This window comes from Sparus aurata, chromosome 24, assembly GCF_900880675.1.
Source record: "Sparus aurata chromosome 24, fSpaAur1.1, whole genome shotgun sequence".
Classification (NCBI taxonomy): Eukaryota; Metazoa; Chordata; class Actinopteri; order Spariformes; family Sparidae; genus Sparus; species Sparus aurata.
Window position 1 is genome coordinate 1,379,847 of NC_044210.1, and position 18,889 is coordinate 1,398,735.

General features: G+C 39.2%; 1 protein-coding gene across 1 annotated transcript in view; it reads right to left on the reverse strand.

The window, feature by feature from the left end:
* The window catches only part of prkx (protein kinase X-linked), a 58,605-nt gene that overhangs the window by 24,268 nt on the left and 15,448 nt on the right, over positions 1 to 18,889 (reverse strand). The window contains exons 3-4 of the mRNA XM_030409948.1: positions 15,345 to 15,608; positions 6,347 to 6,466 (exon numbers count right to left, since the gene is read on the reverse strand). Coding sequence (XP_030265808.1) covers positions 6,347 to 6,466; positions 15,345 to 15,608 — 384 coding nt within the window. The remainder of the gene's footprint in view (positions 1 to 6,346; positions 6,467 to 15,344; positions 15,609 to 18,889) is intronic.

An 18,889-nucleotide genomic window follows, 5' to 3' on the forward strand; every position in this document is an offset into this window, starting at 1 on the left:
CACTGTTTCCATAACTGCATACAAATGCGACTAAATAGTGGCAGCATGGAGCCCTGCCTGAGGATTATCAGGAATCACTGATGGTGACTGATCTCTCAGTCGTGTATTATTGTGGCTCATCGGTGGGTAATTTCACATGAATATGACGATGTAAAAGATTATGTTCCGATTATTATTCTGGTTGTACAAAGCTTCTTAAATCAGGGTTCTCCCCAGACGGTGGAACAGCGGCGCTGCGCCGCTATACCGCTCGGTCAGCGCCGCTATACTCCGCGCGTGACAGTGTCGAGCGTCCGTCCGTCCGTCCGTCCGCCGTCCCCCGGTTGACGGCTAGGAGCTCCCGCCTGACGGCGATGAGCGTCCGTCCGTCCCCCGGCTGACGGAGTTGATGACCGGCTGTCCGTACGTCCGTGTCTCCCCCCCCCGGACTGACGTTGACGGTGCGCCGCTATACTAAGAATTTCTGGGGAGAACCCTGTAAATGTATTTTGTGAGAATAATCTCAGCTGAAGAATCTTCAACAATTTATTTTTCTTATTAAAATAATTTTATTTTCTTTGTTTGAAATTGAGTGGCAAATTTCCGTATGCTTTTCAAAAGTGCTTTCAATATGGAAAAGACGTGTTTAAATTTTTTTTTGGAGCATGCTGAACTTTGATGATATAGCCTGTGTTTTAATGTTACAATGTCAGACTAGTGTTGCGAAAGTGCTACAGAAATAACCAAATCCAGTAGGAATGCTGTTGGGACTTTTCCAAAGAGACCTGAAACAAGAGACTATCATGTGAAAATGCCATCATATTTATGTAAGGGAAAGGTAGACAAAAAGCCACATACAGGCCTGGGACATACTGAGACTATTTATACTCCCTAGGGATGTAACTTTTATTTGAATGTCCCTATGAACTTTCCTTTAGAGACAAACTGAGGGAAAAAAAATACATATTTTACGTGGAAGTTATAAAACTCGAACTTTGCACTTTTGTGTTGTTTCACATGAGTAAAACTATCTTTAGTGTGACTTTTGAAAAGGTATCACAGATATTAGAGGAAGGAGTCCCAGTTCCAGATAGTGTGTTATCAGTCAGAACTACTGCAGACACTTTGACTTTGTGGGTGGCAGTCTGGTGTGACACTTCACTGAAATGAGCTGGGTGAGGAAAGTCCGGGGAGCCAAGGAGAGGTAAGAGATGGGAAAACGGTCAATTTAATTTTTATGTAGCCTATCCAGACAATGGAGCAGGATAATAGACACAATCCAATTAGAATTCCACAGTGGTATTCACGTTCAGATTAAAATATATCTTGATGCAACTGATTTCCAACTTTAGCATGAAGGCAACGCTGAGCAAAACACTCAGGCCACAGGAACTGAGCGAACTAAGCATGTTGTCATGGCTCCTACAAATAGAAGCAGGTCTTTGTCTTGGGGGTAAGTACAAAATACAGGAGGCAGATTTTCATGGTGAGAGGAGTTACACATCAAACACACAGCCACATGTACAACTCCATATACACACATGGTGATTGTTTTCGATTAAGACCAGAAATCTGGCCCTGAAGGCAGGATTATGGAGGAAGACCCAGTCTCTTTTTCCCACTCTCACTTGGCTTCCTCCCTTGGAGGCCCTGACCCATCACTCAATGTTTTTTCAACTTGTGCTTCAACCCAGAGGAGGATGATCTACCACTGCTGAGTTTTTCAGAGGCAGCCGCTACATTCTTGGATCAGGACCCCTGACGAACAGCTAGACAATATGGCAAGATGAAGAGAGCTCTTTGTCAGGGGGGTCTTATAATGGTCCCCCTCCCTGGACATGTCTGCTGATGTGCTAAGGGCCGCAAAACAGCATGCAGTCTCTGCCAGAACTGCAATACTTCAAAGCCTGCACTGATGAATGCTGGAAGAAGGTCACATTCCTGACACAAATTCAAAGCCACCTAGTTTCACCTACACGAAAGCCGGGCTGACACAGAATATATTTCAGTGGGTCTAGAGACAGTGCTCCACATTAGTTAAAGCAGTGGTCAATCACTGGTTTTCTACAGGAATATCCCTATATAAACTAAAGGGACATCTTATCAAATCAAAATCATAATAACCATCCATAACTATTTATCAAATTAACAGCTCACATTTTTAGTTTTATTCATAAGTGTCTCTGCGGTTTCTGCACCCACAACAATACAATGGTGGTGAATAGAACCTGTCTAGAATTTGCTGTAGTGCTTAAAAATACAGTCTGCACAAAGTAGTGGGTCAATGGGGTCATACTTCAGGACTATTCAATATTCTAGATAAACGACAGATCTATCAAAACGATTTTGTGTAATATGAAAGTTGATGCTTTTCCTGAAAAACATCATCCTGATTGTGAATCGATAATTTCAAAATATGTGCAGGGTCCAAAGCAATTGTTTGTAAGAATTCTGACGGTTGGTTTTAGCTTATAACAAGGTTTTTCAGCACGTAGTTGGAATCACATGGTATACAGTCATGAGAAAAAATAAGGACACCCTATGAAAGTCTGTTTTTTTTTTTTTTTTTACATATTTGGACATTAACAATACTGAGAGATTTAAGTAATATAACAAAACAATTAAAACTGAAGAACCGACTTTCTGTAAAATGTCATTTAAAAACAATGCAATTTCTGGTGAGGAATAAATTAGGACATCCCCACATTTATTCACACTTAAAATGACTGAAATCACACACAGGTGTATCACATCAGGTGCACATGTATATTTAGAACACTGTTGATCAGCATTTAAAGCCCCTGTACGGAGTTTTTAACTGGATATAGAGAAGTCTCTGGTTTCTGCTTATGTGTCTCTGTTACCTACAACAGCAAATGAGCCCATCAGTGTGAAGATACGCTTTTTCTAAGTAGTCTAATTCTATACCTCTGAAAGGCATTGGTCGGGTCGGATCACTGACGAAACGATTTACGGCAGTCAGACCGGAACTGACGACATTCAGGATACAGCATAGCTGTTTTGTTGCTACGCTAGCCAGTGCTAACCGAGCTAAAACTTTTGTCATGGCTGATAATGAGACAAAGAAAAGAAAAATAATTCGAACCGAAGACCAACGAAAGGCCAAGAGGGAATCCGATCGAGCTAGGGCTAAAACACGGATAAACATTGGCGATTCCTTCCAGAGATGGAGAGAGTTGCGGGGCTTGAAGGGAGGGTCGGATCCAGAATTCGCCCTATTCCTCCTAGACAGGTTTGTAAATTTTATTTCATTTATGAAATGTAATGCGGGACATAGTTTACAGCAATACATGAATTTATGTTGTTACAACAAAGCTGGCTAACGTTACCACTAGATTAGCTCTAGATACTACACTCGTAAAAACGACAACAAACATCTTAGATCACGCATCCATTTCAGCTGTGTGTATCAGCCCAGCCGACCTGCAACGATGCATCGGTAATATCCTCTGTCATTATAAATGATTCAGTTTCTTACTTAGAACAAAATATCCATCACAATCAGTGTGACTTTGCTGTAACGCTAGCTCTGTAGCACCGTGGGTAATATTTATAGCTGGGAAATTGCAGTGCAACAGCAGCATTACACACAGTGACAATAGTGCAGTCTTTGCATGTTTAGCCTATGTCACAGACATCACGGTAATACAGTTAGCTTACAACGTAAGATATTATGTTGGCAATGCTACTGCAGTTTTTTCCAATTACTTTGTTTCACCGGCGGCATATTATATTAAGTAGAAATACAAATAGACACATTTACCTCGTCCATATGCACGCTGCAGATAGCTGCTAAAATAAAACAAAAAAAGTTTTCAAAGCAAGTCCCGTCTTCTTTCCGACGTTTCCAAAACAAATCTACACGCGCCGGCCAGACAAACGTCTTCACGACAGTGGGCGCTAGAGCTCATGGGAAATGCAGTCTTCATTCCGGCAAAACACTACCGCTTTCGTCCAGCGGGGCCGCCAAAATCAACACTAAATGAAAAGTCTGTACAGGGGCTTTAAAAGGAGGCTTTTCCTATTTAAACCTCAGAAATTCAGTTTGGTGTGCTCCTGACTGTTGAAGTGAAAGTGAATGCCATGGTGAGATCAAAAGAGCTGTCTGAGGCCTTCAGAAAGAATATTGTAGCAGTTTATGAGCTGGTAAGGGATTTAAAAGTATTTCAAAAAAATTTTAAATCCACAATTCCATTGTCTGGAAAATACGAGTGGAGGACATTCAAAACAACTGCCAACGTGCTTCACCCGCAAGATGTTAAAAGTAGTCACCAAAAACAACTTTAAAATGTCATCACGAGACCTAAAGCAGGCTCTAGCTACCGTTGATGTGAAAGTGCATGCCTCTACAATCAGAAAGGATGTGTGCAAGGAGGAAACTTTTGCTGTACATGCAAGAAACCCCCCAAACATCTCACAGCTGACAGATTTCTACATTGAGGAGTGGGGCAACCTTTCCTTAGACCGATGTCAGTGACTGGTAGATGGTAAGAGCGTCTCACTGAAGTTATTTCTGCCAAAGGGAGTAACACTAGCTATTAGGGGGTAAGGTGTCCTAACTTATTCCTCAGTTAGAATATGCATTTTTTGTGATATCTTTTGTTTAATACAAATATATACTGCATGTTTCTATATATATCTATATCTATATCTATATATATATATATATATATATATATATATATATATATATATATATATATTGATACAGCTGTTCAGCAGTTATACATTTATCATCAAAAGCCAGATTTTAAACACATTAAAAAAAAAAAAAAAAAAAAAAGGTTCATTTTTATTGTTCACCTGCAATTAAATCACTTTCTTTTCAAGAAATAAATAAAAACAAGATTAGACATTGATATGTGAACATTTCTTAATAAGGAACTGAATATTTAATGGGGTGTCCTAATTTTTTCACATGACTATGTGTTTTGTCACAAAACAAACGCCTTGGTATTTGCCTTCTACAAGTTCTACAATATGCACCCTGCCCTCACGTTATCTAGCTAGCGTAAATAATTTAACATTTGGTAGCTAGCATTAGCAATGTTTGCAACATTAGCGAGTGCCGAAACCGGAAAATACTTGAGAAATGATTCGAACAACAGCGCTATTGCAACATGAATTCAATGAAAGTGGGGAGGTACAAAGCCACATTTAGCGGATGAATGTTATCAATACCACCTTTATTTTCAAAAGTATGATCAGTCAAATAATACATATATTTACATTAAACTGTCTATGATGGATTTACCTATCATTTGCCTGACTGACTATCACAACCAATTTTTAATTCAATGCTGATTAAAGAAATTCATTTAAAAATGTGCTACTTCAGCTTTGATGCAGAATGTAATCTAGTCACTAAAGTGATCACTAAAGTGAAGCCTTTTAAGTTTAGTGCTCTACATACTGCATTATGGGCAAGCAATTTTGAAGAGGAAACACAATACTTGAAAAGAATCAAATATACAAATGAAAGTTCTTACATGTTGCTAAATGACCAAGGAGTTCAGGCTGGGCCATGTATTTGGTTTATTCCATTAACATCTCAATCATTGAATATCACTTGGTGTGTCCCTTTGTCCAGTCAATGTAAAGTCAGTCTCACCTGCAGACCTGTTCTGTCACAATGCCAATAAGGCACAGACATTATTATTCATTGCTACCGATATAGAACATTAGAATGAAGCAGAGTGCTTTCTAAAGGGGATCAGCGTCGTTGTTCTTCATCTACAACAATGATTCCCATTTACAGATTAATTTGCCGCAGCTCTGCAGTATCCAATAAACACACAAAGAATAGATTTCCCACACTGAGACGATAACAGCAGTATGATTAATTGAATAATTTCTCTGTTGCATGTCCACAGGGTCCTCCACTGCTCTGTACTCTAACTCACGTTCACTTGCAGGGCTGTTGGATTGCATCACTAGTGTACAGGTGTTTATGTTATTGTGTCATTTTGCATTGTTTTGAGAGATGATCATCAGATTTATTCCTGTCACGTGGAGACTTGCTCAAAGCGTTAACTGTCTGGGCTTCACAGAGGGAGATTTTCACCTGTGTGTGTATATTTTGTGTTTGTGTGTATGAAGTCAGAACATGAAATACTCTTTCTGCAGACATTCCTCTGATCTCTCAGAGACTCCAACCACTTCTCGCTCCAAAACACCACATAATTCAAGATAAAATGGCTTTACTTAAAATAGCCTGTAATCTGGTTACTCTATAACAGAGGTGATCATCAGCACTGCTTAACCTCAGTTGCTCTGATGGAGGAGAGCGCCCCCTGGTGTTTAAAATGTATGGAGTGTGGTATATACTGGAGACTTCTGCACTTACCCAGCCAGCATCTCGAAGACGAGGATGCCCAAAGCCCACCAGTCCACTGCTCGGCCGTGACCTTTGCTTTGGATGACTTCAGGAGCCAGGTACTCAGGAGTGCCACACAGAGTCCAGGTCCTGATTGCATATAGAGGCACAAAGGGTTAAATGTTGTACTGTGCTTACTCAATTTCTGAGATGATTCTATTCATCTATTATTTATAAGCCATATGTTTGAGGTTATGCTTAAATGATTTGTCAATTAATCCATTGGTAAACTGAGCATTATCAGCAAGTATTTTAGAACCAATAAATCATTAAGGCAATTCATCTTGATACACTGTTAGAGATTAATGTATGCTCCAATTATTAAAGCTGAGTGAAGTTATTTATCAAGCACATATCAAAAATTCTTTGTTGCTACTACTCTGATGTGACGATTAGACTATTTGCTCGGGTATGTATCATAAACTGAGTATCTTTGGGTTTAGGACTGTTAAAAATGTACATGATTAATGAATTAACCATAAATGACAAATATTACTTATGTATATATGCTCATGTCACTTCATTAAAAGGATTATATTATTAGTGTTAATATACTATTATTATTATATACTTGCACAAGCTGGAACAATAAAAAGCTTCCCATTGTTAAAGATAAAATTACATAAATAGGAGTAATGATTTTGCACTCATGGTTTTGTGTATGCGATTAACACAACAATATTTAAGTACATTCAAAAAGAAAGCAAATATTACATGGCGAAAAAGTGACATAATTGTATTTTCAAGGCAAGGTTGATTTTTCTCACTGTGATTGAAGGCATCAACCAATCTTATTGTAGCATCATGACAATGGTAGACCTGTTGATTGTTTGTCATCATGTTGTATTATACAACAAAGCGCACAAAAGTATTAAGACAATATGACAAAGGTGATTCGGGATGAGTAACCTTTGCTCCCAGCACAGACAGACTGATGTATGTAAGATTTACTGACGAGGAATTTAACTTTACATCCATCTCTGCTCTCTACAAATCCACCAAAAACGGTCAGTTTACCTTGCAGAACACGAGTGTTGCTGGTCTACAGCTGCCTTGATCGGCTACTTGTAATATTTCTCTGTTTCAATACTCATTCTCCGCAGTATTGATACTGATACCAGTGTGTGCTTTCCAACTCTCTCTTCTCTCCAACAGCAAGTTCACACACACTGCTGCACTGCCCATTTAGACTTGCCTCCTCACACCCAATTACCTTAAATACTACTGTACTTATCACACAAAGTTATAAAGTTCAGTGTTGTGGTAACATTTTAGTTGAAACGCACTTAATACTTGTTCATGGACCGCACCCCCTGGCTTGGACCAGAGCTCCGACACAGGCAGCTTAACCAAGTAAATGCGACCTCTCTATTTATCATCAATCAATCAGTGCTGCAGTACTGTGGCGCTTTTGAAGCTCTGCAAGCTGGTGCTGTTTTTCTGTCTGTCATGCTGGGTCTGGAGAATAGGGGTGGGAATCTCTTGGCACCATTCGATTCCGAATTAGACGTCAATGATTCGATTCTAAACCGATTATTGATGCATCATGATGCAATAATTTTTTTGTGTACATTTCCATGCATGATTTAAAATGACAGCCCCTCTCGCACCCTCCGCTCAACCTCTGCTGGACTGCTAACCATCTCCACACCCACGCCTCAGTACCATGGGTGCCCGAGCCTTCAGCTGCTTGGCACCCAGACTATGGAACTCTCTCCCCCCACACATAAGACAGTCAGACTCCATCACAACATTCAAATCCAAACTCAAAACCCACCTGTTCAAACTGGCATAGTCACTCTGATTGATCACTGTGCACTACACGTTTCTTTTCTTTTTCTTTTTATGTCAATGTTTGTTTTAAATATTCTGTGATTTTATGCTTTTATCCTATGTAAGGTGACCTTGGGTGACTTGAAAGGCGCCATCAAACAAATAAAATGTATCATTATTAATATTAACAATAATATCAATAACAATAATCAAATCTGAGTTTGCTAATCACTTCCTACTTTTGTGGTGATCATTAAAGAAAATAATCAACAGATGAATTAACCATCTAATTGATATTTAATTATCATAATATTTTATTAAAGAAAAGGCTTTTCTTTGTCACAAATAGATTTGACTTGAACACAGAATCTTCCTGTTACAGGCAATGAGCATATCCCTAAGGGAAAAACAGTATACTGTAGCCTATATAAAAATTAAAAAGCTTTCAATGCAATAATCAATGCAGCTTGCATTTCAACACATTATGGACCTATATATCAACTTTCATACTAAAACATGACTACTTTTGGTCATTGATATTAAAAAATAAACTGTTTAATTTTTCCTCTCTGTGTGTCATTAGGAAAAAAGCTGATAAGATAAGAATAAGACTTCTCCTATCACAAAAGCCTCCTTTTATGGGTGATAGGGAGCATATCCCAATGCTATGCTACTTTATGCCACTTGCATTTCAACACATTGTGCAACAACTTTTTGCACAACGTGTTGAAATGAAAGCGGTGCGCAACAAAGCAATACTGATCAAATCCTTGGCAATCAAAGCTGAGGTAGAGCCTAATTTGCTTCACTCTTTCCGAGTTGGGTGGAAAATTTGACATCGCTTGCTCAATGGTCCTATAGCTGGAAGCAACTACAACCATGCTTCCACATGCTTGCTGTTAAAGCGAGGCTGCCGGTTGAATGTTGCGCTCAGATTATTATATTACAGAAATAAGTGCAATTAACTTTAAATCATTTGGAAATATGAGCAATTCAAAGATTGTATCAACATTGTAAAAACTAGGTTGCTCACAGTAATGGGTAATGTTCAGAACCTTCCTTCTGCCTATAAACATATATATACGGTCACGCTGTGAGTGTTTTGAGCCACTACTCGCTGACACATGATAAATGATATAGCCTCTGTGCATTACACACTGCACCTGGAAGACAACCCCTGTAGGTAAAGTGAGCCTTCCATGCCACCTGACCAAGCTGTGTCATATTTTATAGTACTATGAGGATATGGGAGCTCTGTGTGGATACAGCAGTAATAGATCTGGAGGTGTCATATATTGGCAAGGTGACCACAGGATGAAAGTGTAATGAGGGCGAGAGTCCAAATACAAACAGGATGATAAGTGAAGGATACCTGTCGAGCATGAACAATAACAGGAAGTCTAAAGCAGATTATTTGCCTCTGGCTGACAGAGCAGCTGACTGACACTTTGTGCATGTGTAACAAACATGCACAGTGTTCTCTGCGAAATCCACTTGTCCTCTGATGAAGAGCACTTGGCCTGCGGCCAGCCTTTCATCGTCTGTCACTGACATCACCTGGGTAATGACCTCTTTTGGCCAGTTGCCACGGCAATGGTAATTTGTATGGAAATGATGTTGGTCCTGGTGGAGGATGGGGAGGCTGCTGACGAAGGGGGAGTAAAGCATGGGGTATGGAGGAGGCGTGTTCGTGATGGAAAGAAGACACGCGTGCTGTTGATCTTCAGGGTGGCATGTGTCATCATAAAGAGCCTCCGGTTGAAATGTGTTGATGAGCTTGTCTGCCAGCAGGGGACACTGTGGCAACATATGGAGCACTGATGCTCCATGATATCCTGAACAGGGAAAAGTACAAGAGAGCTAGTGGCAATGTTGTCTTCCTATCCCAGGCTATTCTGCTGCCCTCCATTTATATAAGTGAGTCACTTGCACATCAGAGAGGTATCTACTCCCCATCTGTTTTGCTCTCCCAGTCCCAGAGAGAATGTAATCTTGCTCCATTATGTTTACATGTCAGCGGGGGTCAACGCAGCGCTGGGTGAAACGCTTGGGAGAAACACTTCAGCAAGTGAGGCTGCAGTGCAGATATAAAGCCATCTCTTCTCCTCTACAGTGCATCTTTTGAATTCTGCTGAGGTTGCCGTAAGGCCTCGCTCACTGGTTATCTAATTCACATTAAATGACATCAGTCGGGGAGATTTGTCCTTCAGTGGCATTGTCTGGAGTTTCTTGGAGTTGTGAGGATACCCTCAAATTCCTAGAAGAAAATATGAGCTTTTCAGACACTGAACACACAAAGGACATGAGCAGACTGGCGTTTCCTCATTCCCTTTATATTTATACACCAAAGTAGATAGATGTCAGCATCAAGTAACAATTTAATCATGTAATAAGGGAATGGGCCAAACTATTTAAACAAAAAAGAGAAAATATTATGTTATGTTAAATATATGTATGTATGTATGTATGGCAAAAAGAAAGAGCTTGAAGGATTCATATGCACCAGAGAAAATACTTCCTGCCTCCCCCTCTCCAACAGCTCAGTGTCTTCTGTGCGTCTTTGAAGTCTTGACACAATGAATCATAGAAATATGTTTTGAGGAGAAGTTTAAACCCTTACTACTTTCTCACATCAGCACATCTAACAGACTGCTGGTGCTGTAAGATTCCCATTTCCCACAACTTCCAATCCCACCATCAGAAACTCCATCAGGAAGGGGTTTCAGGCACTATTAGACAAGCCAAGAAGCACTTCCCTTTAGACATGTTGAGGGCAGGGATTCACTCTGATAAGTGAGTGACGAAATCTATGGGCGCCGCCATCTTGCCTCTGCCGCTATTACTGCGTGGCTGTGGACTGTGACTTGCCGGTGCCCTCTAATGGATTTTCAATGAAAGCATCCTGCTCATGAAAATGTCAGGTGACAGGTAGATAAACAATGGCAAACGAAAGGGAACATTGGGTAGATGACGTCAGGCAGTGGCCAAAACTTACCGATGCAGGTAATTTATTGACAACATACCGTATATTTCCAACTAACAGCCAGGTTTCAATTAACCCCAGGGTCCGCTTTAAACGCCGGATTCAGGTGTATATTTTGATAAATAAGCGCTGGTTCCAAATAAATGTCGGGTCTAATTTATTTATTTTTTTTAATTAAAGGAGACATGACCACTGACACTGCACGTTATTTCTTCTTCGCCTTTTTCACATGTGCTGCTTTCTGTCAGTCAGTATCACACTGATGATCGCCATGGCTTCAGTGCAGCAAAAAAATAAAAAGTACAACTTCAAATTCAAACTTTCTGTCATAAAATATGCAGAGGAAAACTCGGGAGAAGCAGCCGCTAGACGTTTCTCTGTCGACCAGAAGAGAGTGAGAGAAACTGAGCTTCAGCGTCTGTCCGAGGAGGACAGCAGCAGGGCCAGGCTGCCTGCTGGAGGGAGGAAGAAGACTACCGAGGAGCCTGAGATAAACATGCGGGGATGAGTTATCAGCAAACGGGCACGCCACGAGAGAGTGTCCCCCAAAATGATCAGGGCGATGGAGAAACAAATGTCCGCCACCGTAAGTGACAGCAGAGATGAGGAGTTTGCAGCGAGTGCTGGTCGGCTGAATCGTTTCCTCCGCCGCAACAACTTCACTTGCGGAACACAACTATTGCCCAGAAGGATGCCAGAGAATTCACAGAGAAGCTGGAGAAGTTTGTGACATTTTCATCCTGGAATTAATCGCCTGTCCCAAATTGCCGCCTGGTCTCACAACATGTTCTTCCCGGCATTATTGAACAGCATACGCACAAAAAAAAAAGAAATAGAAGAAAATTTCCGCATCTACAGCTAACGTCTTCAACAACCGCTACAGGACCAACACGCTACTTCCTTAGCAGCAAAGCACCGCAGTAATGGCGGTGCGGCTTTACTTCTGTGTTTCGCCGGGTTTGTGTATATTGGACATGGAAGATAACACCAACATTCCGATTTTAGCAATGTCATACTAATTCATAAAAACACACTGAACTACAAAAATCAAACGTAAACAACAATCACACAGGACTAACACAATTATCCAAAGCAAGTAAAACAAAACATGTCTGGGAAACAATCAGCGGCAATTTTATTTTATTTTTTAAAATCTTTTAATCAACCTATTTAGGGCTGTCAGACAGTTAATTTTCTTAATCGCAATTAATCGCATTTTGTCCACAGTTAACTCGCTATTAATCGCAAATTAATCTACATTTTTTTGACACATTTCTTTCTGTTCCAAATGTACCTTAATGTATTTTTTTTCATGTTCTTAATACTTCTAACAACATAAGAAAGGGCAAATATGCTTGCTTTATGAAAATGTTTATTCAACACTTTAAATCATGCAGGATAATAAAAGGCTCAAAAAATATCCCCTCACCCTAAATGGGATCAAAACGTGGTGATGTCTGCTTTTGGCGAGGGGGGCGGTGGGCTCTCTGCATCTGCCGTGTGTTTGGCTTGCAAATGATATTTGAGACTCGACGTACTTCAATGGTAACTCATTTCATGTCGACAGTACGTGCAGATAACTTTTGTCCTATCGACCGAACCATCTGGCAGTGTTTTGAAAGTGAATTTGCCGTTCATAAGTCCTTTCTCCATTTCCTTGCACTTTCGCTTTTCAGTCCACCGTGTTTTTCACGAATGCCATCCCTGCTTCTTCTTCTTCTGATTCCCTTTCTTATTCTTCTGCCACCCTCTGGATCAAGACTACAGATGCCATCGACGGCCGTAAATCAAACAATGCGCATTTCTTTTTTTTTTTAATACCGAGCGTTGATCGCGCATTAAAAAAATTAACAGCGTTAAGAGGATGTTAACGCGTTATTAACACGTTAACTTTGACAGCCCTAAACCTATTATTATAAAAGTCAATCACTATTAAAATATTTTCTAAATGTTTTTCTAAACCTGTTTGACATCTCAAGAGCCCTACCATTCAGCTCGTGGCTAATTAGGAGGACCTTAACCAGTGTTTGAGAGCCAATACTGAATAACCAAATCAGGAAAAAAATTATTCTTAAAAAAACGGTGCAAAAAGCTGTTATGGAGGAACATAATGGATTGTATAATCTCATTCCCAGGTTGTCAAAATACTGATACTGTTGGGTTTTGGTAGGTCACGGCGACCACCAACCCAAACCGTGAGTCTTTGACGACCTGGGAATGAGACTCAACAATTGACTATCTTACTTATTGCACTTTTAATACCACAATATAGTATCAACTCATCACTTGGCTCTTGTTATGACCATCTGATGTAAAATGTTAGGAGCATTTCTAAACTCCTCAACCACTAATTTCCTGTAAATGAAATAACAGGCTCAAGGATAACGTTTCTGTCTCCTAAACTGAAATTGATGCAACCAGTCAGAAATCAATACAAAGTGTGACTGTGCCCTGAGAATGAATTGAGGAACAGTATGACCTCCAGACTACACAAAGTCCCAGATGTGTTTCTTCCAAGTTCAATTCCAAGTTGAATCACGATTTTCCACCCAATCCAGACTGTACAAATAAAAGATAATTCTAAGTGTAGCTTGCTCGGCACAGCCTGTGAGAGAATGTACAGTATGAGCTCAGTTGTACAGTGTGGTTTGACAGCTGCTTTATCATTCACTTTCTGCTAAAAATCAATCAAACATCAAACACTGTGAACTGAGAGTGGAGCACCCCTGACTTTCATTCAGAGCAGCCACACACACACTCCAGAGAGAAATGAGAGAGAAGCCAAAGTTTCTCGATATAAGATGCATCGCGATGCAGATACGAACTGTTGGTAAGGCACTGCAGATGGATAAATGTTTTGTTTTTGTAGTGTTCATGAAAAGATGCAGCTTTTATTCTTTAAACTGCTGTAGTCCGATTATTGGAAAGACTTTATGAATAAAAGGGGAATTTAATCAAATCAAATATTGAGGCCAGTTAAGATCCACACCTCTAATTGAAACACCAGTCACCCATTTGTACATATGCTTCATTACATAACTGTGCAGGTCATTTTCCTTGTTGTTCTAATGTCTGAACAAACGCTAGAGTCACATGGACATAAATGTCAGGACTGCGGCCTGATGAGGTCAAAACTTTGACAAGTTTAAACCAAACTGTCACTTAACGCAAATGCTGCAGTAGCACAAGGTTATATATAGGAGATAATGCAGATTAAATGGACATCTTGTTCCATAAACTTATATTATGAATTATATTAATATTTATTTTCATAATCAATTAATCTGCCTATTAGTTTCATGATCGATCAATTTATTGTTTAGTCTAAAAAATTTCCAAACATTTGTTACATTTAAGAATCTGGAACCAGCAATTGTTGACATTTTGCTCTAAAAGGTACTACACAATTCATCAATTATCAAAATATCAAACTATTATTTTTCTTTTGGTCAACTAATCAATTAATCAGCATCATACAGCTCTGCAAATCATGTAAAATCATGAGTCTGATACTCCAAAAAACTATTTTTAAGGCTTATGCCTTGTAAGACTCAGATTTAGGCCTGCAGCTGAAAATAATTTTGTATCTGTTTATAACCTCTTTGAAAATATTACGTACTTAGATGTTTGTCTCGAAATTGTCAGAAATGAGTGAAAAATACTAATCACAAGTTCCTAGTGCCAAAGACGATTAGCACTGATTAACCTGAATGTGACTGTCTTCGGAATTACCAATGTTATTCGGTCGGTACCCTTAAAAATACTAATTTCATTACCCAACTGCAATTGGCTGGTACCAAGTTTATATTATGAACAAGTTGTTATTAGCGCCTAAAAGGACCCATTTGATTTTTCAGTGTCATTCCATTCCATTTTGTACAAATCGGATCTTTAAAAGTTTAGATTAACAGATTACATCGAGTTTTCCAAATCCACAATACAAACAAATTGAGATTTAAAACTAATGCTGGGCAGCTCTCTTCACTCAGGCCTGTCAGACTTAGAACTGGCTTGTCACCTCTTATATCCATTCTTAAACTCCATGGATGCAGGAAATGTATTATCTGATTTTTGTCAACCCTTCTTTCAATATCTCCCCTTGGTTATACTCCATTCACTGTCAATTTGATTGGTTTCAGATTATTTCAACGTCCATATAAATCACTCTGTATTTACAGTTATCAAAATCAACGTTGATATTATTTCTATCACCTGTCAGAGAGCTTCTTAGCAAAGCCGAAGTCAGTCAGGCGGATGTGTCCTTCACTGTCCAGCAGGATATTCTCAGGCTTCAGGTCGCGGTAGACAATTTCTTTGGAGTGGAGGTACTCAATGGCGCATACAATCTCAGAGGTATAGAAGAGGCCAGTATTGTTGCTGAAGCGCCCACGGCTGCGTAGGTAGCTAAACAGCTCACCACCTGGCACGTAGTCCATCAGCATGTAAAGGAAGCGCTCATCATGGTAGGTCCAAAACCTGAGAAATAATAGGATACAAAGGTAAAAAACATGGAGATGGTTGTATTATAGTCTTTTTAGGAAAACAGAACACTGCATTGCTTTTCAGTCCACAGTTGTCCAATGTGTCCATCTGAGGGTAAAAGTATTAAAGTACTGTCTGACGAGTTGAGGAAATCAGATAAAATGAGAGACTGTATCAGTCTCTGGCTCTTTTATTCCCTAGCGTGGTTTGGAGCAGTGTGCAGCAACTATTTCAGCTGGAAGGGCACTTCAGAGGAATAAAAACAAGAGAGCACTGTCACTGATGAAGATGGAGGAGGCTCCAGGGTTTTCCATAAGTGCTGGCTGGTGGCCACAGAGACGATTACTGACTCTTTCTTAGAATGCTATTTTATCTCCACGCTTCCTTTTGCTTTTCCTGCCTTCTCAAGCTATAGATAACCTCAATCTACAATCAGGTTTATTTCTAAATAATACAGTAATGCTCTTATAACCTTGTGCCCATGTTATGTTGTCAATCAACAATCATCGGATAATTCTTCAAAATCCACACAGATAAGTCTTTTTTATTATGCTTTTTGTTTACTTGAATCCTTATTTACAATAGATAAGTAACCAACTGATAAAAAGGCCAGCTAATACTAGCGCAATGCAGATAAATTCTAGTAAGTACATAGATCTCCAAGATATGTTTGAGGTCAATTGGAAACCGTCCCCATTTCACAGTTTGTCCAACACAGAGCATGAGTACTGAAGGGCATTCTTACACTATAAGATGTGTCGGTCCCGACACATATTGGTCAAAATGATTAAAATCAAATCAAAACAAATCAATTCAATTTATAAAGCCCAAAATGACAATCACATTGCCTCCACTGGCTTTACAAACTGCACTAAAGTTAACAACATCCTCTGTCCTTGTTTCGAGTGAGGAAAAACTAGCCATATTGAGAAAACAAACAGCATGTAATTTCTGCCACCAGGGCTCTCTTAATCCAACAGAACAAAAGTAAGTAGTGTGGGATGGGATGCGTTGTTTCCTTTTATTAAACTGTATCTACATTCCATGGTCAGAAATGTTCACAGACATGGTAATTATTTAAACTTATATTAACATTATGTTAACTTTAGTTTGCTGAATTGGTTCCTCACTCTCTGAGTTTCTGTTGGAAGTTGTAGTGACAGGGAACCAAATGAAACATAGTTAAATTACAGATTTCTCTGGGTTTGAACATTGTTGGAAATGTTTGGGATATGTCAGCTAACAACTCAATCTTATATATTACAAAGGTCTACGTGTTCTTAGACTTTAATTTTACATACTCTATAAGGAATCCTTATCGAAAATGTTGTTTTTCTCAATTGTTAGTATCCGTGTCAATGTGCTTTACAATAAATCTGCATTAATTGTATACACACATTTAATTGTTTTATGATTACAAGGATATTACACCTGTGATGGTTAAAAAAGCCTGAGTTGTTTAATATTGGAATTCTTTTGAGGTTCATGCAATGTTTTTACTGTAACAGCCCTTGCAATGTTCAACAATATACAAGCTGGCAGGGGCATGACACCATTATCTCAATTCTAACAAGTTGATTTAATAGTTGTCAATCAATTACACATCAGAGTCTGTGACCTGGGAGAGAACTTTTCTATATTTGGAAGCTTTCCAAAGCCAAAATGTAAACAAGGAGATAAGATGATAACATTACAGTCCTGAAATAGATGAACATACGGAATCTAGTAGTGAAACTGTTGGCCAGACCACCAACACAACTAACAGCTTTCTACACATTCAAGATTTAGAGTTTTCTCCAGCTTTGATCACAGCTATGATAGCATCACAAAGCTGTGAGGTTTCTGTCATCTGTTAGACTTGAGAGCAGCAACACAAGAAGGAAACAGAGCTTCAAACTGCAGTTATTACTGCTTCGAAAGCTACAACATAACTAAAGCGGCAAATAGTGAACCAGATTATATTTGTTTCATTTCATTTAATTGTTTAATTAATATAACAACTCAAACCAACAAAGCCTCTCATTATACTCCTTATTCACCTTATAAAAGCGAATGTAACCTAACAATACTGTGCTGTTTAGTGCAAGGCTGAGGTGACCTCAACATTTCACCATGCATTTGAAAACATCTGTTCTTTACTGCACTGTACAGACCCAGTTAAACACTCTTTAGAAACTACTGTAATTTTGTGAGGCAACAGAAGAATACATAATAACCACTGTGTTGATGAAAGGAGAAATATGTTGGCTATATTCTCTAGACAGTTACATTTGCTATATAGAAAATGACACTGAAACTACCACAAAGATTAAATGGGAGAAACTTTTGGAAGTTATTTTTACAAGAAATGCAAAAGAAAGTTGCTCAGGGAGTAATTATCACCCAAGTACAGCATATGCTCTAGAGAAACAGTCACGGTATTTTATTACACAAAATTAAGTCCAATATTACTGATCTGTGGACAAAATCATGCTGATTTCTCTTCTCTGCTCTTCAAATTATATTGAATTTATATCAGTGGGGAAATCATCATCATGAGATTAAAAAAAAAACAGTTGCTTTAAATGAAAAGTTCAACATCTAAGGAAGTCTATGTGTTTGATATGGAGCTGTAGCCAAGATGTTGTTGACTGACAGCAAAAGCATGGGGAGCTGTGGTTCCCTAGGCTGTAAATAGACTCTGGGTGTTTATTCCTTCAGAGGCTCTGGGTTCTGCCCACAGCTGTCTCCTCAAGAGCTCCCCAGCTCCAGCAGCTGCCTGCCAGTTAATACTGACAGGGTCTGGTAGTCCAATTAATTGTCGAGCAAGCCATAATATTCATCCAGTTTTGCAAGAATATTCTCCAAAAGGCATCAACATTACAAACACAGCGGAGAGGTGAAGATCAGTATGTGGATATAGCTGAGGTGAAGTCCAGCAGAGAGTTGCTTGCTGCCATTCAAAGCTGCCACGCACTTAGTTAGGAGAGCTTTAACCCTAAACTTTATTCTAGGTCATCGTAAGTGCTATATCAAAGGCAAAGTCCAGTTGCCTATGATATAGCAATTGGAATTTAACCATTAATATATTCTAACGTTTAAATTATATCTAATTTATCTTTATAAAATCACCCCAGTACAGTTGTCAAGAATGGGGAAATTAGCTTAAGAGACCAAAACTATAAACATTTTTTGCTGTAAGGTTGAACATTTTAACATGGAGCTCAATGGGAATTGACTCACTTTTGGAGCCGGCCTCGAGTGACCTTTAAAGGAACAGCAATTTGTGGCACTTC